Source organism: Hyla sarda, chromosome 6 (genome assembly GCF_029499605.1).
Source record: "Hyla sarda isolate aHylSar1 chromosome 6, aHylSar1.hap1, whole genome shotgun sequence".
In the NCBI taxonomy this organism is placed as follows: Eukaryota; Metazoa; Chordata; class Amphibia; order Anura; family Hylidae; genus Hyla; species Hyla sarda.
In genome coordinates this window covers 238,675,621-238,702,286 of record NC_079194.1, presented here as the reverse complement: position 1 = coordinate 238,702,286, position 26,666 = coordinate 238,675,621, and the positions used below count along the sequence as shown (strand labels likewise).

Sequence of the window (26,666 nt, the reverse complement as noted above, 5' to 3'; positions counted from 1 at the left end):
AATGTTTTTTTTTTCCGTTTCGTGTAGATTTTTGGGTAAAATGACTGATGTCATTACAAAGAAGAATTGCTGGTGCAAAGAAAAAAAGCCATCATATGGCTTTTAGGTGCAAAATTTTAAGGGTTATGATTTTTCAAATGTAAGGAGGAAGAAAGCAAAGTGCAAAAACAGAAAAACGCTTGGTCCTTAAGGGGTTAGCACTTGTTATTTACAGAAATACAGAAACATTTAAATTTATCAAAATACAAAAAATGTTTTATCTTTTTATATTTTTTTTTAACAAATCAGACTTTTTGTCAACAATCGTAATTGTTTTGTTAATAGTTTTATTGTCTTATAAAATACTAATTTTATTTTACAAACATTTAATTCACACCACATATAGGTTATGTGTATACTTTACAAATACATATTTTCCATACAGCAGAAATACTTTCTTATCTTTACTATAACTGCTCTATGCTTACTACAGGTGGCTTCAAATGTCAAGACAGTTCAGTCTTTTAAACAATAGTGGAATATGGGGAGGTGGTTGAGTAAGTTACTAAACCGACACGTGGTCGAAGATACAGAAAATACTGGCCATTTATCTATAAATATGCTGAACAAAATGTATCCTGATATATTATGGTCAAGGTAGGACAGGTAGGACAATAGGTAGGCCAACCATCTGTTTAGGGGAAGGCTAATGACACCCCCATGGATATTACATGTTGACCCTAATGGAAGTCTCGTCTTCACCCTGAAACCAGATCAAGGTTGGCATAAGCCCTTGTGCAGAAAAACTGGATGGCCCTCTTCTCAAATTAGGCTTATTTAAAAGGTATCTCTGGTTTTTAAAAAGGGTTAAAGGTTTAGATTGGAGCAAAATATACAAAAAACTAAACACCTTTTCAACATAACCACCTGATAACTTCTTGATTTACCTTCCACCAGTGTCATGTATTCCCTTTCTCTGCCCTTTGGGTATCTGGTGATGTCTCATCTATACCACCTCTTCTGACCACACAAAAGTGATTTTGTTCGAGGGCGGACATTTTAAATATTCTATATCTTGTCTAAAAAGGGCTGAAGGGAAAGAGGTGGAGGTTCTTGGGCAGTTGTTTCTTTTCCCTTCTTATAATCTGCACCATTATCCAAGAGTAGTTTGGACCTAGTTTGGTCAGTGGAAAGCCTGTAGCTTTTTTCTCATCATGCAGTAGTAATACCCTGTGTATTTTTGTCATCCAGGACATCCAAGCAACATTTAAATATCAAGTTTTTGCCGCAAGTAAAACATTGAACTCTATTTCCAGTGGTACTCATGTAGATGTCAGCTGTTATTAAGACATGTCTTAGGAACTGTTGGCCGTACTTTGTAATGGACACTTGGCAATGTAGATATTTCTAAATTCTGTTAAAAAAAATAAAAAATAATAGGAAGTTGTAATGCACATGGTCACATAGTTATACAGTACAGTTGGAAAAAGACACATCCATCTAGTTCAACTTATGTCATATATCTAGAGTAGGCAATATATTAATGGGGTCTTTATGATGACTTGGAAGAGAAGTCTCTAAAACATTGATCATAGGGGTTCACATAGGCCCTAAATTCATACTAACTATAGGCCTGTATATGCAGAAGACACATTGGTACAGTAATATTTTGAATGAGCTCACCTTTAGAATGACCAACAACCTTCCCGGAACTGACATCAGAAGATAATAACAGTTATCATCTCTAAAACATGATGATGTCCTTATGGCCTCAATTTCTCATCCATGATCTTAGGCTCAATGTCTGTAACTAAAGGAACCCAGTTCATCTTGTTCAACTGATCTGTAGGGTTTTGATCTAAATGTCGAATAAAAAGGTAAACTAATATCCACTCAATACTACAAAATAACTGATTACTAGTTATTTCATGTAAATTTTCCCTATATTTGTTAGGGATCAATACAAGCCAAACCTCTTGGTATCATGTTTATGAAACTTTTATTCCATTAAGAAATTTATATTTTATAAGAGCTATTATTTTATATATTTTTTTTTATAAGAGCTATGTATTAGCACTGGACTTCTTCTATAAGCACACTCTTTCTTTGAAACAATTTTTATTTTCTCGATGTAGGTACTTGGACGTAAATAATGTACTTAAAGGGGTACTCCGGTGGAAAACTTTTTTTTTTCTAATCAACTAGTGGCAGAAAGTTAAACAGATTTGTAAATTAATTCTATTTAAAAAATAAATCTTAACCCTTCCAGTACTTATCAGCTGGTGTATACTACAGAGAAAGTTGTATAGTTTTCTGTCTGACCACAGTGCTCTCTGCTGACACCTCTATCCATGTCAGGAACTGTCCAGAGCAGGAGAGGTTTACTATGGGGATTTGCTCCTTCTCTGGACAGTTCCTGACATGGACAGAGGTGTCAGCAGAGAGCACTGTGGTAAGACAGAAAAAAACTATAAAACTTCCTCTGGAGCATACAGCAGCTGATAAGTACTGAAAGTGATAACTGCATTTTGATAAGTATTCTGATTTCCTTTAACAAGCTCTACACACACTTCTCTCAATGACAGTTGTGAGAATTTTGTTTCTGCTTGTTGCTTAATAACTATGATGCTTATATTTCTGGAATAAGTTTTCACTATAAATCTCAGTAAGTCTTGTTAACAGTTTTATTAACAACACACCCCGCACTGACAGATTGTACTCTTTGTTCATATTACTGTACCTTCTAGCATGTCAAACCTTCAAAACAGGTTTTGTTATTTTGCTTTCAATGTGAACACTTACCTGACTCTGAACTTTGTGAGGTGCCTTCCCTGCTACATCCATGTCTGGAGGAACAGGAACGGCACTGAAGGGCTACTCCTTGACATCTGCAGAACTCAAACCCTTCCCCTTGTTCTTTTTGAATCTGCAAAAGAAAACAAAGTTTCTACAAATGTAATTGCTTGCACAAGACATGTAGATCATTAAGCCAATACAACCTATTGGAGGGAGATCACACAGATCTCATGGGGTACACATGCCAAATGTACTCCCACACCCACAAAATGACCCAATAAACGCAGCCTGACAAGTTTTAAGGCCTTGAATCCACCTGCAGAAAGTGCCAGCTTGTGGCACCTGACGCTATTGTGTTGGCTACTTGGCTGTCTAAGTGACCACACTCAGTGATGACTTTCTTTCTTCTTTTTCTGTTCTTTGAGTGGGACCCCAATTTTGACATTGGCTATGGGGATTTGTAAAATATATGTGCATTGCTAGAAGTAATAAACTACAGTACATGGCCTAAAGCAGAGGTGTTTATGGTTTGCATAATGTAAATGGTAACTGACTGACAATATCCTTATGCAAATGCTCTTTTATAATAATTATATGCCAGGACAAAGCAATCTTATCTCCACAGAACTGTTATCAAGATGGCAATGTACTAGAACAAGATGCACCAAAAATATAGCCCATTGAGGTTCCTATATTTGCATACTTTATACGGTTATAGCTCCCTATACCGTACCTCCCTTAGTGACCAGACCATAATAAATAAACAGTAGAAAGCAATTACCTGGTTTGTTTCTTTAGAGCAGGAATCCACAGGGAAGCTATCACAGCCCTGACAGCACAGGCCATTGGACAAAGAGGTGGGTGTATTACAATAGATTTCCTCTTTCTAAAAGGGAATAGAAAGACATCATTTTAAAATTAACTATAGATGTTATAATATTAGCAGGCGAAAAATGCCACAGACGAAAAATGTGCGGAATGTCTGCAAAGGAATATTCAGCACAGACATTCCGCTGCAGCCGAGTCCCTGAGATTCTGCTGCACTGTTTACATGGCAGAATTTCCCGCCAACTAGTCAAATGTGCGGAAAGTCAAATGTGTCTGCAACTGTTCCTCGTGCGGACATTCCACACATTTTTCAAATGTGTGAACATAGCCTTAAAGGGGTACTCCTAGTTGAACTCTCTATCCCCTATTCACAAGACCACTGGGAGCCAAGAGTTTATTTTGAATGGAGCAGCGAGGTTGAGATCACGGAGGGTTCCAGTGGTTAGACTTCTGTTATCTGACTTTTCCTGCGGATAGGAGATAAGTGATTTAATATAAAATACACATTTAAAAAAGGTATTCTGTGTTTTTTAATAAAGATGACCAGGCTGTCTGCTTTTAAGAAACAACACTGTACATACCGGTAATGCTGCTCTTGGTCTCCGATGCTCTTCTCTTCCGAGTGCTCCTCTGTTCAGCCAATCATTGGCTGCAGTGGTGTCTCGCCTCAGCTAGTGATTGGCTGAACAGCAATTGACGTATTGGACCCCAACAACAGAAGGAGGTGCATGACCTGAAGCATGGCGGGAGGTATGTACAGGTTTGTTTTTTTAAAGCAGACTGCCTGGGCATCTTTATATAAAAATAAAAAAAATAACACTTTCCACCAGAGTACACTTTTAAAATGTTTTTTATTTATTTATTTATTTAATATTACATTTTCTTATACATACAAAAAAGGACAATAGTAATTGTAATGGCCTTTAACTTCCTTTACAATTACTATTGTCCTTTTTTTGTATATATAAGAAAGATCCATAATAAAAAAAAAAAAAATGTTTTTTTAAAGTGTACTCTGGTGGAAAGTGTTATTATTTTTTTTATATAAAGATGTCCAGGCAGTCTGCTTTAAAAAAAAAAAAACCTGTACATACCTCCGGTGCTCCTCCACTGCCTCTGGTAACCCTGCATCAGATCACAAACCTCCTTCTGGTTTTGGGGTCCAATACATTAGTTGCTGAGGGGAGACACTGCTGCATCCAGTGATTGGCTGAACAGAAGAGCACTCGGAAGAGAAGAGCATCGGAGACCAAGAGCAGCATTACCGGTATGTACAGGTTTGTTTTTTAAAAGCAGACAGCCTGGTCGTCTTTATAAAAAAAAAAAAATTCGGCCAGAATACTCCTTTAAAGGTGTATTTCATATTAAATCACTTATTCCCTATCTATTTTTAAAATGTTATTTACAATTACATGCATACATTGACCCCCAAATACACCTAAAAGGCAAACTAGAAGACAAGTATAAAAAAGTAAAGGAATTAGATTCATTCATAGCATCTTAACTGTGTGATCTTTAAGGGTCTTTTCTTACAAAAAACAGATTGTCCAAAGCAGACAACCCCTTAAGAGAATTTTCAGCTAAAACATATATTGGAAATGTCTAGCCAAATGCTAATACCTCTAAGAATAACGGCTAGTCTGAATTGTGGGTTGTCCCAACTCCTCTTTATACTTGTCCAGCATCCTTCAGCCTGTTTTGGGGGCTAGAGGTAGTTGGAAAAGCAGGAAGCAGCCGGTAGTTATGCAATTTTCATAACTCCCATTGACTTTAATGGGAGTGGCGCAAATGGCATTGCCCAGCAAGCTACACTGTTTACATAAATCCTGATGTTACGCAAACAGCTTAGTTCGGGGAGCTTTACCATTTATAAAACTCCCAATAAAGTCAGTAGGAGTGATGCAAACTGTGTAACTTTCCCAATTCATCTTGTTTCTGACCAGCTCAGGCTTGAGGTGGCTGGAAATGCAAAACAACGAGATGGGACAACCCCTTTAACATTTTCATACTGTTTGTAATAAAAAATCACATTTATTCAAGACACAAGATCACTTGTTCGTGGATTGGTACAAAGTATATTAAGGGCTAAGGAGTTGTGAAAAATGAAAAATGTGTAAAAGAAAAAATTCATATGAATGTGTGTTTAAGGACATGTTTGTCACTATTATTATAGATAGCACATGATAGATGAGGGGCCTGCTACAGATGTGGATTTGGGGAACAGGAAGTTTTGTCAGTACAGCAATGGTTTATTATTGGAGACTAATTAAAGCGGCAGTTTTACCAGACATTCACAGTGCAGGCAGTAGTCCAAGTCAACAATGTAGATAGAGCCATTGGTAAACATGCGACCATTTAGAGAGCAATCTGAAAAAAAGCAAGAAAAACAGCATGGAAAATTTCCATAGTTATCGCTCCACCAACATATACACTGCAAAAAACCAAGAAGTACTGCTATCAGAGTATAATTTCAAGAAATTTGTGAAATTTACATCTTTTTTTTTTTTTTTACAGGCATATTTTCAGCCGTAAAAAAAAAAAATATATATATATACACATATATATATATATATATATATATATATATATATATATGTTATATATTTTATTTTTTAATTATTTTTTTTGTGTCCGTTCACAGATGTTTATTTAAAGTTGTATTTTTTCCAGGTATGTACACATTAAAGTCTACGGAAAAAGTGGCTGTCACTGTATAAATAGGGGGACATATTTAAGAACAACTGTGTTACAGTGATATTTATTGTGCCTTTTTTGTTTTTTTACCACATTTTTAAAGGGTTATCTGCCATAAGGTGATTTTAGTAGTACGTACCTGCCAGAACTGGGAATTTCCTGTTGAATTTTGTTCTCTAAACTACACATCCCATAGTTCCATAGTTTGTAAGTATGAGGTCACTTTCCTCCCTCCCACACAACAGCCACCCCACCTATTGAAACACACCTGTGATCCCTTCAATGCAATACACCAGTGTTTTCTAATCGGTGCCTACAGCTGTTGCAAAATGAACTCTCTCCCACCCAGTGGTTGCTCCACCCATTGAAGCAGGACAGACTCCCTCTGATCACCTGACTAGTGATGTCAGGTCTCGATGCACTGCAACCTGGGAAATCCTGAGACCTGAGTCATTTTGTTTGCGGAAATCACAGAAGAATTGTGAGAAAACCGCCACACACAGGTACAGACACTATATTATGAACTACACTAACTTTACAGCCCCTGTAGCATAATCAAATAAAAAAAGATCCTGGAGCTCACTTATGTTTTTGTTTCCCGAATTTGTTTTTCTTTTTTGCACCAAAGTTTTACATATTTGTGAACTTAAAAATGCAATATATAACATTGCATTATATATACACATTTTCACACCATTACAAAAGGTAGTGTAAACTTTGTACTAGAATTTTCATGTAAACATGAGTATGAGCTTTTAGAAATGTTCTGTAATCTAGGCTGAACTTGACATTACGCCCACTTTACTTAAACTAAAGGGCATTGTGCAAACTTTTGTTCTTTTGTATAAACTCCTTTGAAAATGTAATGTGATTGTAAAAAGTGTTGTGAAACATTTCGAATATATGTCCCCAATGCGTACATTGACAGCTGTTTTCTGTTTAATTTTACCACAAAATAATATCCTTTTTGGTTGCTCCATAAATTTTATTGTAAAATGAATGGTGTCATTACAAAGCACAATTGGTCCTTTTATGGGTCTGTGGATGGAAATATAAAAAAAATTATGTCTCTTAGAAGGGAAGGAGGAAAGAACAAAAATGAAAAATAAGGGGGTTTAATTTTAGGTGCTTTATTGTTAAGATTATGCCTAATCTTGTCCACTTGGTAAATTAGCGACACTCACATCATTATAAAATCAACACCCAAAGTATTCCAGCACCATGTGATTTAGTGAGCTCAAAAATTCCTTCTCCATATGTGAACAATGAAATGAAATAAGAGCATTTTCAAAAAGTGTGTCCGCTAATATGTAGCATGTCACTTATTTTTGCAGTTGCAAAAAAATATGATTGTTTTTTATAAGCTGTGTGCACAAACAACCACTTTCCTATAGACTTATTTAGAGACCATTATTGCAGACGCAAAAATTCCACAATTTTGCAGATGCAATTTTAAAATAAATATACCTGGAAATACACTGTTTAAACATGGCCTCACAGCCTTATTAGATAAAAAAAAAAAAACTTCAGCACCGTATACCCATTTTACTTTTTTGTTTTGATATTACACTGTGTGAACCCAGCCTTATATTTATTCTCATAATGAATACTGCTAAAAATGATGACTGTTTTAACATTTTTGATAAATACAAAGAACGCTGGAGTCGGCGCCAGGAGTTTGTGACATCATAGCCCTGCCTCCTCATGATGAAACATCCCGCCCCCTCAATGCAAGTCTTTGGGAGGGGGCGTCACGGCTGTCATGCCCCCTCCCATAGACTTCCCATAGAATGTAATATTCTAATAAATTTTACCTCTAGGTTGTTCTGCTTCATAAAATGGTATTTTGGTTTCTTCTGAATCTGTGAGCATAAGCTTTGTGTTATTTGTCCAATGTTGATGACCAGAAGGACTTGATGGAAAGGCATATGGAGGTTTTGATGTAACTGAAGTCATTTCAGTGTTATCCACCAAAGATGATGGCCTACCAAGAGTATGTGAAGATCCATGGATTTTTTCTTCTCTGACCAAAGCTCTTGAGAATGTGGCAAGTGTAGGAGTAGGTTTCGAAACCTGTACCATTTGTTGAAAGGAACTAGGGGAAGGTGGTAGTAAGAAAGATGACCCAGAGGATTCTTGAGACAAGCCATTAGGAGATAGATCAGAGTAAGAGACAACTTGTTCATGGATATTTGAGGTAGAGTGACTTGTTGATGGTGAAGGTTTAAAGGAAGTACCTGAGAAAGCAACGGGCTGAGTAGGAACTACAGCTGAGGTAGAAACATAACCAGTCTTCATGGTATCACTATGTGATACTGAAACAACTTCTATACCTGGCCCAACCTCTGTTTTTAGTTCAGATTGTAAAGCAGATGCTGATTCAAGGTTTTGAGAAGCTTTATCAATGTCAGTCACTTTTGCATTGTAAAATGAGTGAGGTCTCGGGACCTCTGTTTGAGAAACAAAACTGGGATGATCCGAAGAGGTAATTACCGTCATAGGGTTTCTCACTGAGAGCAATTTTAAGTTTAAGGAAAGTCGAATAGGAAGGGGTTGATCAGTAATGCTCAAAAGCTTAATGGGAACATTTTCTTTTTGTATGATTGTATCATGTTGAGAATGGTGTAATTGTTTAATGTGAAAAGAGCCTGGGACTTCTAGAAAGAGAAAAATACATGAGCATCAAATATCTAAAGAATTGCAGCTTTGAAGCTTTCTTGTATTAGACATTGAATCTTTCTTGTATTAGACATACCATTCAGGCAATCCTGAGTATTCTGCTCACACGGGGTACAAGAACCTTCTCTCTCTTCACAATGAACATTTCCAGCCTAAAAATGAAATTGTGTGTTACCATCACTGTATCCTATTTATGACAATGCAGTATTGATTTGTCAATACCTAAGACTAAATGGTTTGGTCCAGCCTATAATTATTGAGCTGTTTTGGGTCATATGAAGACATTTTTTATTATGGGATTTGATAAAACAACAGTAAATTGTTGAGAAATCTAAATTTGTGGGTCTCCCTTGATGCTGATAGATATAGATGCATTGACCAAAGTGGTAAGGTTAAGTTCTTTATGTGTTGTGGCTAGAGATGAGCGAGCTTACAGTAAATTCGATTCGTCACGAACTTCTCGGCTCGGCAGTTGATGACTTATCCTGCGTAAATTAGTTCAGCCTTCAGGTGCTCCGGTGGGCTGGAAAAGCCCACCGGAGCACCTGAAAGCTGAACTAATTTATGCAGGAAAAGTCAACAACTGCCGAGCCGAGAAGTTCGTGACGAATCGAATTTACTGTAAGTTCGCTCATCTCTAGTTGTGGCACCTAACTGGTGCCTTCATAAAGTAAAACCATCAAGGGAAAGCACAGGTTCAAATACATATTTGGGCAGGGAAACAAACCATCAGAGGTTAAAGGCTAAAAGGAAGAAGGTCAAAAGACAGCAGATAGCAAAAGGAAGATGGCCAAAATGAAGCAAAGAATAATGGGAGGTCATAAGGAAGGTGAAAACAAAAAATTATAGAAAAGCACTGTGTCAAATAAATGCATAAGAAAAGTAATAAAATGAATATCATAAAATATATAACAGAAAGCAGCAACACAAGTTTAAATAAAAAATAAATAGATGGAATAGATTAATAAATTATATGCATATAGTAATGAAAAAGTCACCTGACAAATGTTTGACATACAAAATACAAGATCTAGAATGAAAGTGAGTAAACAACTGAAAACTGATAAAAGATAAAATGGAACAGAAATTGAGATGAGATTGGGTAGTGATGGTAAAAAAGAAATGCTCAACAAATAAACATGATAGCCAAGTCATGCCACATAGGAAAGGGAAAAAAGAGAAACACAGACCATTACATTAAACTCAAAATGAGCATAAATATTTACACATTATAAGAGTAATAAAAACAGATGTCACTCATTATGTTTATTACTTTACTTTTGTTGTTACCTTGACTACCCAGTCTAACCAGTGTGTGCTCTGTTTTCTCCCCTTTAATTCAGACCTTTTATATAGAGCATTTGTCATGTGCCTAACTCTTATTTATGTATTTTCTCTGTTCTTCGATACATTTATTTATTTGTATATATTTGCTTTTTTTTGTTATGTATTTATAATTTATATTTATATTAATTTTATTATCTCTTATTTGAACCTTTCTTCCTTTTGGTAACAATTATTTTTGACCTTTAACCCCTGATGTTGGTTTTTTTTTTTTTTTTTGCTCAAACATGCTCTGTCATAAAACTGTCAGAAAACCTCTGCTTTTCCTTAATTTTTTTTTTCATACCTGATGGAAGTGTCAGTTCGGTGCTGCAACAATAACCAATCAAAGATTTCACCTCAGCACTCTGGTCAATGCATTTACCTCTTTCAGCACCAGAGGTGACCCATAAATCTTGATTTCTCAACTACCTATTATAGGTATCCCTTTACCGATCTAGTGGGCTGTGCAGCGGTGGATCTGAAACTAAAGCTGGCCATACAATTTAGCTGTTGGTATTTTGTTCTCTGAATAGGAAGAAGGGGAAAAACTTGCTACGAGACTCCTCTGGTAGTGGTTCATCTTCTTAAGAACAAAGGTTTTGTGCACCTTGAAATCCAACATACCCAACATCTACTATCAGAGAAGAGTCAGGAGTCCCCATACTTACAAAACAATGACATACTACACATGGATCAGACTTCAGTGTGTAAGAACCTCCATTCTCCAGAACATGTTCTTCAAAGGCGCACTCTGGTATAAGAGAGGGGAAATGTTATAAAAAATATATAAAAGGTGCTGCTAATAAGACAGACACTGCACATAATGTATCATAAAACAGAGCTATGACAGTAATGGCACTTGGCATCCATACCTTCACAGGTTGCACAACATTCTCCAGGAAATGTATATGGATGGGAGCAGGAGACGGAACAGGAAATGGCCTCACATTGTACCTCGCCATCCTTGTGTCAAAAAAGGAAAGAAAAATGTTTTGGCTACATAATAGTGTTCTTAGGTATCTTTATTATTTATAGTATCCTCATGTATTCGATGGATGTTAAATGTATTTATAATACAATAACAAATGGATTGGTATGCCCACTTATACTATTCATTTTGGATGGATTGGATATCCATGTACTATGTTCACGTTTGATGAATTGGTATACCTAATTCAGTATATTGCACATATACAAGATTATATTAGTTGTGTTGCATTATTTGGCATATTGGATGCATTTGCATAGATGTTACTTAAATATCTAGTAAAATATTACAACTCACCTGGCAGGTGCACTGGGTACAGGGTTCACTTTCTAGTGAAAAAGTTTGTCGGTTTAACACTTTCCTTCCATCATATGTGCAGTCTGCAGAGGCATGAACAGGTTGATGTATTGTCCCCCAAGTAAATGATACAGAAGGTGTTGTTCAAGAAAAAACTTACCTCGACAAACAGGGCAGCATTCTCCTTCATCATGGAAAGGGTAAGTGCAGTTAAGGGCACATTCAATAGGAGAACAAGCAACAGTACCCATCTATAAAAGATAAATATCTAATCAATTTCTGTTCATAGCAGCCTAGGATTGTGTATACAGATACATTAGCCTACTTTCCCGGCAAATTTAGATTTCTGGCTTATGTTTTTTTTTCTTCTTCTAAGACCTGTAACTTTTTTATTTTTCTACGGACAAAGTTGTATTACGACTTATTTCTTTGTGGCACAAGTTGTACTTTTCATAAGAATACTTTGTTTAATCATATAATGTATTACGAACCCAGAAAAAAAAACTATATGTAAGGCAAAATTGAAAAAAAAATTGCATTTGTGCAATTTTGTGGGGCAATAGTTTTTTGGGGAGTTCACAATAAAACTGACATGCCAACTTTATTCTGTGGGTTAATAAAATTCTAATGATACCAAACTTGGATATTTTTTGTTTTATTGCAAATCTCTGCTTTTTTTTGCCATGTTCTGTCCTCTATAACTTTTTTATTTTGTCAACTATAGAGCTGTGTTAGGGTTTATTTTATGGGCCATGAGCTGTATTTTTTCTAGAATGTGATATGACTAAAAGTCAGCAATTTTGTCATTTGGAATTTTTTTGCGTTTACGCTGTTGACCATGCAGGATCAGGACTGTAATAATTGAATAGTTAAAACAATTATGCATGCTGCAATACCAAATTTGTTTATTTATTTTTATAATGTTTTATTTGAAAAAATAGGGGGTGTTTACATTTTTTACTTTTTTTTTTTACACATTTTTTGGCCCCTCTAGGGCTCTATCATAAGCCATCAGTAGATGGCTAACATAGATCAGCATTATGCTATTGCATTATGTTGATCCATGTTATAGGCGCTCAATTGCTAAGGGCTGCCTAAGGCAGCTTTCAGCAATCACTGATCTTTGGAAGTCAAGAAATCTGAGGTGAAACCCGGGCTTTCACAATAACCCATTGGCACAGCGCGATAACATTGCAGAGGTGTTGACGGGTCCCCAGACACTAAAGATTATCAGCATTTAATGTTTAACTGCTGTGATTGCTATTGATCATGGCATTTAACCAGTTAAATGATGGACATCGATAGCACCTGATAGCAGGGCCAGCACCATATTTCCTTCACACGACCCATTACATACCGGTACTAGGGAGGCTAAGCTGTTATTGTCCCATCTATATACTGGTGACACATTTCAATGTATTCTTTACTGATCACTTTTCAGCAGCATACCCCTTATCACACAGACAGACAGAACAGGAACCCTCAGCTTAGTTTGAGGCTTCGTGGCCAGACTGAAAACTGCAAGATTTCAGGATTATTTTATAATATACTGTTATTTGAGCAGTGAGGGACATAAAAACAATCCAGAAAAACAAATTTTTTTAATAATATTGTACCACACCAAACAGAAGTAGCCAGAACACAAATTGGCACCGATATAGCTAAAAATGTCCCCGCTTGCTGAATAGGGATTATAGGGGTATGCTGTAACTAAACCGTGAACATGGGAGGTGCTCACGCTGATAACGGTTAGTGTAAACACATGAGGATAGGTAACGGAGCACTCAACCGGTAAAACATCCCAGGCTGGCAGGTTGTCAACCACGCATGATCATCTCTTGGCGAGGAGGCGGTGGATGGTCCGGTGGGAGCTCAGACACCGGCCACGGACCGTATCACGCCACTTGGTGCTTCGCCAGGTCGTACTAGTACTAGTATGGCCTGTTGAAGCGCCAAGTGGCGTGAAACGGTCCGTGGCCAGCATCTGAGCTCCCCTCGGACCATCTATCGCCATCCTCGCCAAGAAATGATCATGTGTCATTGACAACCTGCCAGCCTGGGATGTGTTACCGGGTTAGTGCTCCGTTACCTATCTTCATGCGTTTACACATTCCAAATAAGTTATCTATTGATTTTCATTTTCCTCAGTGAAATAAGTATTTGATCCCTTGGCAATCATCAAAATGTTGGGCTCCCAGGTGTCTATTAAAGGGAGTGCTCCAAATCTCAACTTGTTACCTATATAAAAGACACTTGTCCACAGAAGGAATCACTCAATTACATTGCAAAGTCTCCACCATGGCCTCATTCACATTACCATTGTCACACAGGTATAAAAAATAGGGAGGTATAAAAAATTTCTTCTCCCGCTGAAAACCAGCGGCGCCCCAAGGACCCCATTGGTTACAAGACCATTGCCGCTTGGTGAGAAGTTTACAACAGTTGGTGCGATTGTTTGCAAATGAAAGAAACACATTGTAACTATCAGTCTCCCTTAATTGGGGGTCTCCATGCAAGATCTCACCTTGTGGAGTTTCAATGAAAGCGATGAGGAGTCAGCCCAGAACTACACTGGATGACTTTGTCAATGATCTTAAGGCAGCTGGGTCCATACTCACCAAGAAAACAATTGGTAACACACTATGGCATGAATGATTGAAATCCCACCCTGCCTGCAAGGACCCCCTGCCCAAGGAAATACATGTACAGGCCCATCTGATGTTTGCCAATGAACCTCTGAATCATTCAGATGGGCAAACATACAAAATCAGCAGGGGATCAAATATTTTGTTTTCCTTCACTGTAGATCTTAAATTTGAACAAAAAAATCAAAATGTTTTTCAAAAATTATGTTTAACATAAAATCTTGATTTAAACAATAGGTCATTTTCTGATTACACGTTCCCTTAAAAGGGTACCACCACATATGTCCATTGATCCCGATCAGTACTGTGGAAAAGCACCAGAGGGAAACTGATGATCAAACTGATCTCAATTGGGATGCCGGATCCTGGACAGGCCGATGGGGGGAACAGATCTTGCAGTGCAGAAATAAGAGGACGCCAGGCCTTTCACATCAATTGTGACATCATTTGTGGCTGGCGAGCCGGCTCAATACTGAGTCAGAACAACAAACATATGTGACGATGCCCAAAGAATGCATTAGTCCTATTCACACTCTTCTTACCAAACAAATACAAGTGAGGCAGGGATCTGAATTTGAAGGGAAGCTTTCATTATTTTTATATGTCTTTCTTCCATAAGAACAACCTTGAAAGAAAGAACGAGAAAACATTTTTATACAAAAAAACTTGATTAAAAAAAAGAGTAATTCAGATTTTTATTCTACTATGCATTGGCAATAACAATGAGGCTACTTTGTAAACAGTCATGTATACAGCTCCTACGCACATCAATGACTTTAGAAAATGTATTGTGTAGTGATCTGATAACAAGATGCAATTAGATTAGATGCAAAGTAGAAAATAATACCACCAGGGATAGAACTACACTACACTACAATTTATGTGCACCATCTATAGCTAAATCATTCTCAGCAAACAATGGGCCTATTGTTATCAGTAAATATGGGAAATTCTTCCTGGTTAGTTGTAGAAGAAACACGTTGGATGTGTGGGCATTCTTTGATGATTGTTTTTAAAATGTTTAATGCCAAGAAAGTGTTGGACAAACAAGAGAAATACTGATTAACTAAAAAAACAGCAAGAAGCCTTTGTGGAGAATCATCTGAAATGTGCATATCTGGGCACCAATTCCTAGAAAGTATGGTTTGGAGTTAGAAAAGGTATAAACAAGAACAACCTGAACATTTTAGACATGAGTAAAGATTAAAGGGGTCACATGGAAGTCACAAAACGTATTACCCTCTTCAGATCCACAGACAACCTCTTTTAGCTTATTAAGTCTGGAGAAATTATGTTTGGGGGGGGGGGGGGGGATTATTTTATAAGTGGCCTATGAAAGAAATATAATGAAAAGCCATGTGTTCCAATACTACTGTTTTTGGTAGGACAATCCAGTGACCAGGTCATGGAAATGGTGTGATTTTTGCCAACTCTTCCAAGGTGGGTGTTTAGGGCCATTCCTGATTGGTCCTGGAATGGGAAAAAAGTGGGAGATTTATCAAAACTTGTGCAGGGGAAGAGTGGAGCAGTTGCCCATAGCAACCAATCAGGCTCCATGTCTTCCACTGCATTCCTCTGCAAAAGTTTTAATACATCTCCCAACTAGAATGTCCTCATTTTTGCTTTCAAACGTATGTCATTTACGTAAAATCTGTGAAGTAGCTGGTCACAGCAGGAAGTAATCTCTTTAAAAAAAAGGCTTAAAAAATGTCTAAGAACAAAACATAATCAAAGCAATTCTTTGAAGGAACCTATGATCACTTTCAAGCTGCATGAACTAAGTCACTGGGTGGTCCCCTGTTGATATTTTATGTCCTGCTGGCCTTGAATGATAGATCTTACTAAAATAGTGAGAGAGCTATCAATCAAGGTCAGCGGGGTGGACCACTTGTTGACTTGTTATTCAGGCCACATGAAAGTGCAAACAGGTTTTCTTTAAATTAAAAAAGGTTCAAAAAGGGCAAACAATGCTAGGCTGCATTCACTCCATGTTTTTGCAATACAGCTCTGGTATCAGGTTCTTGATACGAATGATGAAAAACAGATTCCTCAAAACTGGACTAAACTGTATCAAAACGTGTACAAATTTTAACCCGTGTACAGTTGAAAACCGTATACGGCTTGAAAAATTATATCCGGTTGCATCCGTTTAAAAAAAAAAAAAGTATATGTTTTTTACTTTTTATTCCAATAGATGTGCACTGCGCATGTGCAAACTTAAAAACCGTATTGTGCAAACCAGATGGCACATACGGTTCTATGCGGTTCTCATTGACTCCCATGTTAAAGGAACCGTACATCTTTTCAATGAGGTTTTTCACCCAGACAAATAACCATGGTAGGCTACGGTTTTGGGTACGGGAAAAAAAACGGACAAAAACTTACAAGACACAAAAAGTACACAACCGGATGCATCATTTGATATACGGTTTTCAATGGAGAGTCAATGCATACGGTATTCAATACGGTTCTGTGCGGTTTTCAAATTGAAAACGTATACGGGAACTGTATTGCAAAAATGTGGTGTGAATGCATCCTAAAAGAGGACCTTTGGTCTGAAAAAAATTTGTAACAGTAACCAGTATAAAGTTTAGGGTGGCTTCTCACATACCTGTTTACAGAATGATGATTGGCTCCCCTGTTGCTGAGTTATAGGGCTTTGTAGACCCCTCTGACTGGTCCTATGTTGGAGGGTATTGAAGAGCTGACGGTATCAGGACCCCAAAGTAAAAAGATGTAACAACGTAATGTATAAAGGCCTGCGCAGCTGGCCTGAATTTGTGGGAGGAGCCTTTAAGAACTCACGGCCGCCTCACAGCCGGACGCTGTGGGTTCTTCAGTTGCATGTCCTGTTACGTCATCCCTGATCAGCTGACCGGAAGTTGAGCTGACCGGAAGTTTGGTCGGCATCGGTATGGGTAAGTAGCTGGGACTGACTGAGGCATGCGGTGGCACCCTCTTCGCTCCGGAGGTAAGCCGCAGCTTCGGAGGGACCTCAGTCAGTCCAGCCCTGGTGTTTATATGCTTTATTTGGCTCACGATTAACAATGTTATGGGGACCTGGGGCCGCGTCGCGGGCACGGCGTGAGGCCACAGGATGCAGCACCAGGTGTGTGACATGAGTCGCATCTAATCGCATTTAACCCGCTCGCACCTAACCGCCGCGGGTTCTTCATGTCATCCCCGATCAGTTGACTGGAAGCTTCATGTCATCCCCGGTCAGCTGATCGGAAGCTCGTTTGGAGTCGGAGCCGATGTGGGTAAGTGGCTGGGACTGGCTGAGGTGTGCGGCGGCGACCTCCTCGCTCCAGAGGCAAACCGCAGTTTCGGGGGGAACCTCAGTCAGTTCAGCCCTGGGGATTATACATTTTGGGGGGGCACAATTAATAGTGTGGTATTCACGTGGGATTTCCTTTCATATATTTATACTTCAGGGTTTCCGGGCGGTGTGCCTCCGGCTGTTGCGGAGCTACAATTCTCACTTATACTGCGATCGATTTGAGTTGGAGCTCCACTTCAGGTGGGAGTTCTGTCCTTAATAAATGGGAAAGGTGTATTGTTTAGGTTTGGGGCTTGTCAGTTCACAATTTCTATTTATTCAACACGTCATTTGCACAAATTACGCTTTTCATGCGTTTCGCTATGTTATTTAAAAAAAAATTTGTACGCTCATTTAGTCATTTCATGCACACATTTCTTATACATAGACGGTCATGTAGTTATGCAGGGCACACTCTTCATTTTTCTACGCATATGCTCATATAGTTGTCGGTGTACACGCTCTTGAGTTAATTTACATAAGTTATGGTCTGTGCACGTAGTTGGTCTGTACATTCTCATATAATTTGTTCGCTCTTATAATTTGTTCTACACATTCGATCATATTGTTATTCCGTGTTGTTGAACACGTCCATAGCATTTATACCATACACACGTTTATAGGAGTCACGCTGTACACACGCTGGTAGGATTCATGCTGTACACATCCTGGTAGGATTCATGCCGTACTCACGCTCGTAGGATTCATGCTGCATACACGCTTGTAGGTTTTATGTTGTACACACACTGGTAGTATTCATGCTGTACACATGCTGGTTGGATTTATGCTGTACACGTTTGTAGGATTCATGCTGTACACATGCTTGTAGGATTTATGGTGTACATACGTTTATAGGATTTATGCTGTACACACGTTTGTAGGATTTATGCTGCACATACGCTGGTTGGATTTATGCTGTACACACGCTGGTAGGATTTATGCTGTACATACGTCCGTAGGATTCTGCTGTACACACGCTTGTGGGATGCATGCTATACACACGCTGTAGATTCTCATTATTCATACGCTTGTAGATTTTATACTATACACACGCTCATAGGATTCATGCAGTACTTGTAGGACATACGCTCGTAGGGTTATATTGTATACACACTTGTAGAGTCATACTGTATATACGTTTGTAGGGTTTATATTGTACACAAGCTTGTAGAATTATATGGTACACTCACTTGTAGGATTTATAACCGTACACTCGCTCGTAGGACTTATATTGTACTCACGCTCGTGCACGTTTGTAGGATTCATGCTGGTAACATTTATACGGTACACACGCTTGTACAGGCTTGTAGGATTCAGGAGTTTCTTATTGTTTATACGCTAGTCGGATTTATACTATACACACGCTCGTAGGATTCATGCTGTACTTGTTGGGCTCATCCTGTACATACGCTTGTAGGGTCGTACTGTATACACGCTTGTAGAGTTTATACTGTACACACGCTTGTAGGGTCATACTGTACACACGCTTGTAGGGTCATACTGTACACACGCTTGTAGGGTTTATACTGTACACACGCTTGTAGGGTTTATACAGTACACACACTTGTAGAATTTATGCTTTACACTCGCTTATAGGATTCATACTGTACTCTCGCTTGTAGGATTGTAGTGTACACTCATCTTTTAGGATTTATACTGTATACTTGCTTGTAGGATTTATACTGCACTCACGCTTGTGCACGTTTGTAGGGTTCATGCTTGTAGCATTTATACTATACATACGCTTGTACATGCTTGTAGGATTGTGCTGTGTACATACTTGTAGGATTCATGCTGTACACACCTGTAGGGTTTTCTGCTGTACACACACTGGTAGGATATGCTGTACACGCGCTTGGTGGATTCATACTTTACACATTAGGATTATACAATACATTCGCTTGTAGCATTTATACTGTACACTCGCTCGCATAATTTATACTGTATACTTGCTTGGACAAGCTTGTAGGATTTATTTTGTACACGCGCTTGTTGGGTTCATACGGTACACACTCTTGTAGGTTTCATGCGGTACATACGATTGTAGCATCCATACTGTACACTTGCTCGTAGGTTTTACGCTGTATAGACGCTTGTACACGCTTGCAGGGTTCATACTACACGCTCTTGTAGGAGTCATGTTGTACACACACTCATAGGAATCACACTGGGTACACGCTCACACGAGTTATACTGTACGCACGTTCATAGCATTACACGTTCTCACGCTCGTAGGATTAATACTGAACATGCACTCATAAGGATCGCGCTGGACACCCGGTCGCAGGACTTGTATCGTGCCGGTTTGTAGGGTTAATTACATGTGTGCTCGTGGGAATCATGCTGCGCGTGCGCTCGTGGCATGTGTTCTGTACATGCGCTTGCGGTATTTGTGAAGTCCGCATGCTCGCAGCGTTTGTGCAGCGCACATGCTCATTCAGCGCATGGGGTGTGGCCCTGTACGCAGGTATGTGGTCATAATAGTTGCTACATGCTGGCATATTTTTCGTCATTGGTTGTGGTTTGCCATATATGCGTTCGCTGGTGGTGCATACGCGCATATAGTTGGCCCAAGTATAGGTTCATCAAGTTGGTGGTACAGCCATGCATAGCTGTTTTACGTCAGTTTGGCACATAGTCGTTCTGTACACATCTGTATATAGGCAGGGAGATACATGGCAGTTGTTGTTGCTGACACGTCTTCAGAACGACAATTACATGACGCACAGGCGGTGTTTACCCATTAAACCGTTCACGCTGCAGACGGGGTACGTTGAATTATCGTTGTTACTGACATGTCTTCAGAACGACATTGACACTACACACAGGCGGTATTTATCCATTAAGCCCGCCACGTTGCAGAAAGGGTACATTGCATTATTGTTGTTACTGACACGCCTTCAGCACAACAATAACATGACACATAGGTGGTGTATACCCATTATGCCTGCCTCGTCTGCAGGGAGATACATTGCAGTTGTTGTTACTGACACGTCTTCAGAGCAACGACATTATGATACATAGGTGGCGTATACCTGTTATGCCTGCCACGTCTGCAGGAGGGGTACGTCGCATAATTGCTGTTACCGACACGCCTTCAGAACAGCAATAACACCACACATAGGTGAAGTTTACCCATTATACCTGCTACGTCAGCAGGGGGATATATTACATAGTTGTTGTTGCTGACACTTCTTCAGAGCAACAGCATTACGACACATAGATGGTGTATACCCATCATGCCTTACCACGCCTGCAGGGGGATACGTTGCATGGTTGTTACTGACATGCCTTCAGAGCAACAGCATTACGACACATAGATGGTGTATACCCATCGTGCCTGCCATGCCTGCAGGGGGGTACGTTGCATGGTTGTTACTGACACGCCTTCAGAGCAACAGCATTATGACACATAGGCGGTGATATACTCATTATTCCTGACACGTATATAAAAAAAATATATATATATATATATTCAGTAGCGAGATCGCCTCACATCAGTACTTTCAAGTTATTGTACAGTGGGATAGACATTGTATTATTAAATTCATGTGTTGCATCATACGTCAGTGTTTCAGGTAGTTGTATAGTGGTTCTAGGCAAATGTGTGGATAAGTCGCTCTGTGCATCTGGTCATATAGTTTGTTCAGTGTATATGCTCACCCATACAGTTCGTTCTAGCCACACGTTCATAGTTTGTTCGGTACATACGCTCAAAGCTTATACATACACTTATATAGTTGACCTAGACCAGTCATGTCTACAGGTCAGTCTGGATACAACCTGACATGACTAAGGGTGGCGATAATGTCTTTGTATACGTTGTGTTCTTTCAGCAATTGGGTTATGCTACAGGGATAGCATAATGTTCCCATTGTTAATTACCACGTCTATAGGTATGTCATGGTTACGAACTGTTTTGGTTCAAGGTGACGGTCATACTGTTAGTTACAGATTTAGTTGAGTCTTTCATGTTTCGACCTATCACGTCTATAGGTCAATTCAGTTGCGACCTGACACGACTTCAGGTCGGCGGTAACGTCATCACGTGTCCATACGTTTACTTAGCATTGGGGACATAGCTTGGTTCTGTGTGGTTGGTTTGGTTTGTCTTTGCCTAGATTGACGAGGTTAGTAGTCACATGTTGGGTGAGTCTCATCATCATGTTGCTGCATAAGGGGTTGCATTGCCGTTTACGTCCACAGGTTGGTTACAGAGGTAACCTGACTGTCACGATGCCGGCTGGCAGGTAGTGGATCCTCTGTGCCAGAGAGGGATTGGCGTGGACCGTGCTAGTGGATCGGTTCTAAGTCACTACTGGTTTTCACCAGAGCCCGCCGCAAAGCGGGATGGTCTTGCTGCGGCGGTAGTGACCAGGTCGTATCCACTAGCAACGGCTCAACCTCTCTGGCTGCTGAAGATAGGCGCGGTACAAGGGAGTAGACAGAAGCAAGGTCGGACGTAGCAGAAGGTCGGGGCAGGCAGCAAGGATCGTAGTCAGGGGCAACGGCAGGAGGTCTGGAACACAGGCTAGGAACATACAAGGAAACGCTTTCACTGGCACGATGGCAACAAGATCCGGCAAGGAAGTGCAGGGGAAGTGAGGTGATATAGGGAAGTGCACAGGTGATAACACTAATTGGAACCACTGCGCCAATCAGCGGCGCAGTGGCCCTTTAAATCGCAAAGACCCGGCACGCGCGCGCCCTAGGGAGCGGGGCCGCGCGCGCCGGGACAGGACTGACGGAGAGCGAGTCAGGTACGGGAGCCGGGGTGCGCATCGCGAGCGGGCGCTACCCGCATCGCGAACCGCATCCCGGCTGGAGGCGGTATCGCAGCGCCCCGGGTCAGTGGATCTGACCGGAGAGCTGCAGTGAGGAGAGTGTAGCGAGCGCTCCGGGGAGGAGCGGGGACCCGGAGCGCTTGGCGTAACAGTACCCCCCCCCTTGGGTCTCCCCCTCTTCTTAGAGCCTGAGAACCTGAGGAGCAGACTTTTGTCTAGGATGTTGTCCTCAGGTTCCCAGGATCTCTCTTCTGGACCACAACCCTCCCAATCCACTAAAAAAAAGGTTTTCCCTCTGACCTTTTTAGATGCCAGAATCTCTTTGACGGAGAAGATGTCCGAGGAGCCGGAAACAGGAGTGGGAGGAACAGATTTGGGAGAGAAACGGTTAATGATAAGTGGTTTAAGAAGAGAAACGTGAAAGGCATTAGGAATACGAAGAGAAGGAGGAAGAAGAAGTTTGTAAGAGACAGGATTAATCTGGCACAAAATTTTGAAAGGACCAAGATAGCGTGGTCCCAACTTATAGCTAGGGACACGGAAGCGGACATATTTAGCGGAGAGCCATACCTTTTCTCCAGGGGAAAAAATGGGAGGAGCTCTTCTTTTCTTATCCGCGAACTTCTTCATGCGTGATGAAGCCTGTAAGAGAGAATTTTGGGTCTCTCTCCATATGATGGAAAGATCACGAGAAATTTCATCCACAGCGGGCAGACCAGAGGGCAAGGGGGTAGGGAGGGGGGAAAGAGGGTGACGGCCGTACACCACGAAAAATGGGGATTTGGAGGAAGATTCAGAGACTCTGAAGTTATACGAGAATTCGGCCCATGGTAGAAGATCTGCCCAGTCATCCTGGCGGGAGGAAACAAAATGTCGTAAATAATCACCCAAGACCTGGTTAATTCTTTCTACTTGTCCATTGGATTGAGGATGATATGCAGAAGAAAAATTTTATTTAATCTTGAGTTGTTTACAGAGAGCCCTCCAGAATTTAGACACGAATTGGACGCCTCTATCCGAGACGATCTGCGTGGGCAACCCGTGAAGACGAAAAATGTGTACAAAAAATTGTTTAGCCAACTGAGGCGCTGAAGGAAGACCAGGAAGAGGGATGAAATGTGCCATTTTGGAGAATCGATCAACGACCACCCAAATAACAGTGTTGCCATGGGATGGGGGTAAGTCAGTAATAAAATCCATACCAATCAGAGACCAAGGCTGTTCGGGGACAGGCAGAGGATGAAGAAAACCAGCGGGCTTCTGGCGAGGAGTCTTATCCCGGGCACAGATAGTGCAGGCTCGCACAAAGTCCACAACATCCGTCTCCAGAGTCGGCCACCAATAGTAGTGAGAGATGAGTTGCACAGATTTCTTGATGCCCGCATGACCTGCGAGATGGGAAGAGTGGCCCCATTTGAGGATTCCGAGGTGTTGGCGTGGAGAAACAAAGGTCTTTCCTGGAGGAGTTTGCCTGATGGAGGCTGGAGAAGTGGAAATCAGGCAGTCAGGAGGAATGATGTGTTGCGGAGAGAGTTCAACTTCAGAAGCATCCGAGGAACGAGAGAGAGCATCGGCCCTAATGTTCTTATCGGCAGGCCGAAAGTGAATTTCAAAATTAAATCGGGCAAAGAACAGAGACCACCTGGCCTGGCGAGGATTCAGCCGTTGGGCAGACTGGAGGTAGGAGAGGTTCTTGTGATCGGTGTAAATAATAACTGGAAATCTTGATCCCTCCAGCAGATGCCTCCATTCCTCAAGTGCTAATTTAATGGCTAGAAGCTCTCGATCCCCGATGGAGTAGTTTCTCTCCGCCGGAGAGAAGGTCCTAGAAAAAAAACCACAAGTAACAGCATGCCCGGAAGAATTTTTTTGTAGAAGGACAGCTCCAGCTCCCACAGAGGAGGCATCAACCTCCAATAGGAAGGGTTTAGATGGGTCAGGTCTGGAGAGCACGGGAGCCGAAGAAAAGGCAGACTTGAGCCGTTTAAAGGCGTCTTCCGCTTGAGGAGGCCAAGACTTGGGATCGGCATTTTTTTTGGTTAAAGCCACGATAGGAGCCACAACGGTAGAAAAATGTGGAATAAATTGTCTGTAATAATTGGCGAACCCCAAAAAACGTTGGATAGCACGGAGTCCGGAGGGGCGTGGCCAATCTAAGACGGCAGAGAGTTTGTCTGGATCCATTTGTAGTCCCTGGCCAGAGACCAAGTATCCTAGGAAAGGAAGAGATTGGCATTCAAACAGACATTTCTCTATTTTGGCATAGAGTTGATTGTCACGAAGTCTCTGAAGAACCATACGGACATGCTGGCGGTGTTCTTCTAGATTGGCAGAAAAAATCAGGATATCGTCCAGATATACAACAACACAGGAGTATAAAAGATCACGAAAAATTTCATTAACAAAGTCTTGGAAGACGGCAGGGGCGTTGCACAGGCCAAAGGGCATGACCAGATACTCAAAGTGTCCATCTCTGGTGTTAAATGCCGTTTTCCATTCATCCCCCTCTCTGATGCGGATGAGATTATAAGCACCTCTTAAGTCCAGTTTGGTAAAGATGTGGGCACCTTGGAGGCGATCAAAGAGTTCAGAGATGAGAGGTAGGGGGTAGCGGTTCTTAACCGTGATTTTATTAAGACCGCGGTAGTCAATGCAAGGGCGTAGAGAGCCATCTTTTTTGGACACAAAGAAAAATCCGGCTCCGGCAGGAGAGGAGGATTTACGGATAAAGCCCTTTTTTAAATTTTCCTGGACGTATTCAGACATGGCAAGAGTCTCTGGGGCGGACAGAGGATAAATTCTACCCCAGGGTGGAGTAGTGCCCGGGAGGAGGTCGATAGGACAATCATAAGGCCTGTGAGGAGGTAGAGTCTCAGCTTGTTTTTTGCAAAAAACATCCGCAAAGTCCATATAGGCCTTAGGGAGACCGGTTACGGGAGGAACCACAGAGTCACGGCAAGGGTTACTGGGAACCGGTTTTAGGCAGTCCTTGGAACAAGAGGGCCCCCAACTCTTGATCTCCCCAGTGGACCAATCCAGGGTTGGGGAGTGAAGTTGAAGCCAGGGAAGTCCAAGGAGAATTTCAGAAGTGCAATTGGGAAGGACCAAAAGTTCAATCCTCTCGTGATGAGGTCCGATGTGCATTAGAAGGGGCTCCATGCGGAATCGTATGGTACAGTCCAATCTTTCATTGTTTACACAATTGATGTAGAGGGGTCTGGCGAGACTGGTCACCGGGATGTTGAACCTGTTGACGAGAGAGGCCAAAATAAAATTTCCTGCAGATCCGGAGTCCAAGAAGGCCACAGCAGAGAAGGAGAAGGCAGATGCAGACATCCGCACAGGCACAGTAAGACGTGGAGAAGCAGAGTAGACATCAAGGACTGTCTCACCTTTGTGCGGAGTCAGCGTACGTCTTTCCAGGCGGGGAGGACGGATAGGACAATCCTTCAGGAAGTGTTCGGTACTAGCACAGTACAGGCAGAGATTCTCCATGCGGCGTCGTGTCCTCTCTTGAGGTGTCAGGCGAGACCGGTCGACCTGCATAGCCTCCACGGCGGGAGGCACAGGAACAGATTGCAGGGGACCAGAGGAGAGAGGAGCCGGGGAGAAGAAACGCCTCGTGCGAACAGAGTCCATATCCTGGCGGAGCTCCTGACGCCTTTCGGAAAAACGCATGTCAATGCGAGTGGCTAGGTGAATGAGTTCATGTAGATTAGCAGGGATTTCTCGTGCGGCCAGAACATCTTTAATGTTGCTGGATAGGCCTTTTTTAAAGGTCGCGCAGAGGGCCTCATTATTCCAGGATAATTCTGAAGCAAGAGTACGGAATTGTACGGCATACTCGCCAACGGAAGAATTACCCTGGACCAGGTTCAACAGGGCAGTCTCAGCAGAAGAGGCTCGGGCAGGTTCCTCAAAGACACTTCGAATTTCCGAGAAGAAGGAGTGTACAGAAGCAGTGACGGGGTCATTGCGGTCCCAGAGCGGTGTGGCCCAAGACAGGGCTTTTCCAGACAGAAGGCTGACTACGAAAGCCACCTTAGACCTTTCAGTGGGAAACTGGTCCGACATCATCTCCAGGTGCAGGGAACATTGGGAAAGAAAGCCACGGCAAAACTTAGAGTCCCCATCAAATTTATCCGGCAAGGATAGTCGTAGACCAGAAGCGGCCACTCGCTGCGGAGGAGATGCAGGAGCTGGCGGAGGAGATGATTGCTGAAGCTGTGGTAGTAACTGCTGAAGCATAACGGTCAGTTGAGACAGCTGTTGGCCTTGTTGCGCTATCTGTTGCGACTGCTGGGCGACCACCGTGGTGAGGTCAGCGACAA

The 26,666-nt window shown here is 41.2% G+C and overlaps 1 protein-coding gene across 5 annotated transcripts in view; it reads right to left on the bottom strand.

Moving 5' to 3' along the window:
* Positions 1-317: 317 nt before the first annotated feature.
* The window catches only part of VWCE (von Willebrand factor C and EGF domains), a 153,693-nt gene continuing 127,344 nt past the window's right edge, over positions 318-26,666 (bottom strand). For 4 of the 5 annotated variants that reach the window (XM_056526735.1, XM_056526738.1, XM_056526739.1 and 1 more), the window contains 12 exons: positions 14,775-14,857; positions 11,748-11,838; positions 11,588-11,670; positions 11,175-11,265; positions 10,971-11,053; positions 9,053-9,128; positions 8,112-8,954; positions 5,888-5,970; positions 3,557-3,661; positions 2,782-2,905; positions 1,663-1,837; positions 318-1,393 (listed from right to left, as the gene is read on the bottom strand). In XM_056526735.1, the coding sequence (XP_056382710.1) occupies positions 1,743-1,837; positions 2,782-2,905; positions 3,557-3,661; positions 5,888-5,970; positions 8,112-8,954; positions 9,053-9,128; positions 10,971-11,053; positions 11,175-11,265; positions 11,588-11,670; positions 11,748-11,838; positions 14,775-14,857 (1,757 nt within the window). In that variant the 3' untranslated portion in view covers positions 318-1,393; positions 1,663-1,742. The remainder of the gene's footprint in view (positions 1,394-1,662; positions 1,838-2,781; positions 2,906-3,556; positions 3,662-5,887; positions 5,971-8,111; positions 8,955-9,052; positions 9,129-10,970; positions 11,054-11,174; positions 11,266-11,587; positions 11,671-11,747; positions 11,839-14,774; positions 14,858-26,666) is intronic. The other variant, XM_056526736.1, reaches the window with a different exon arrangement.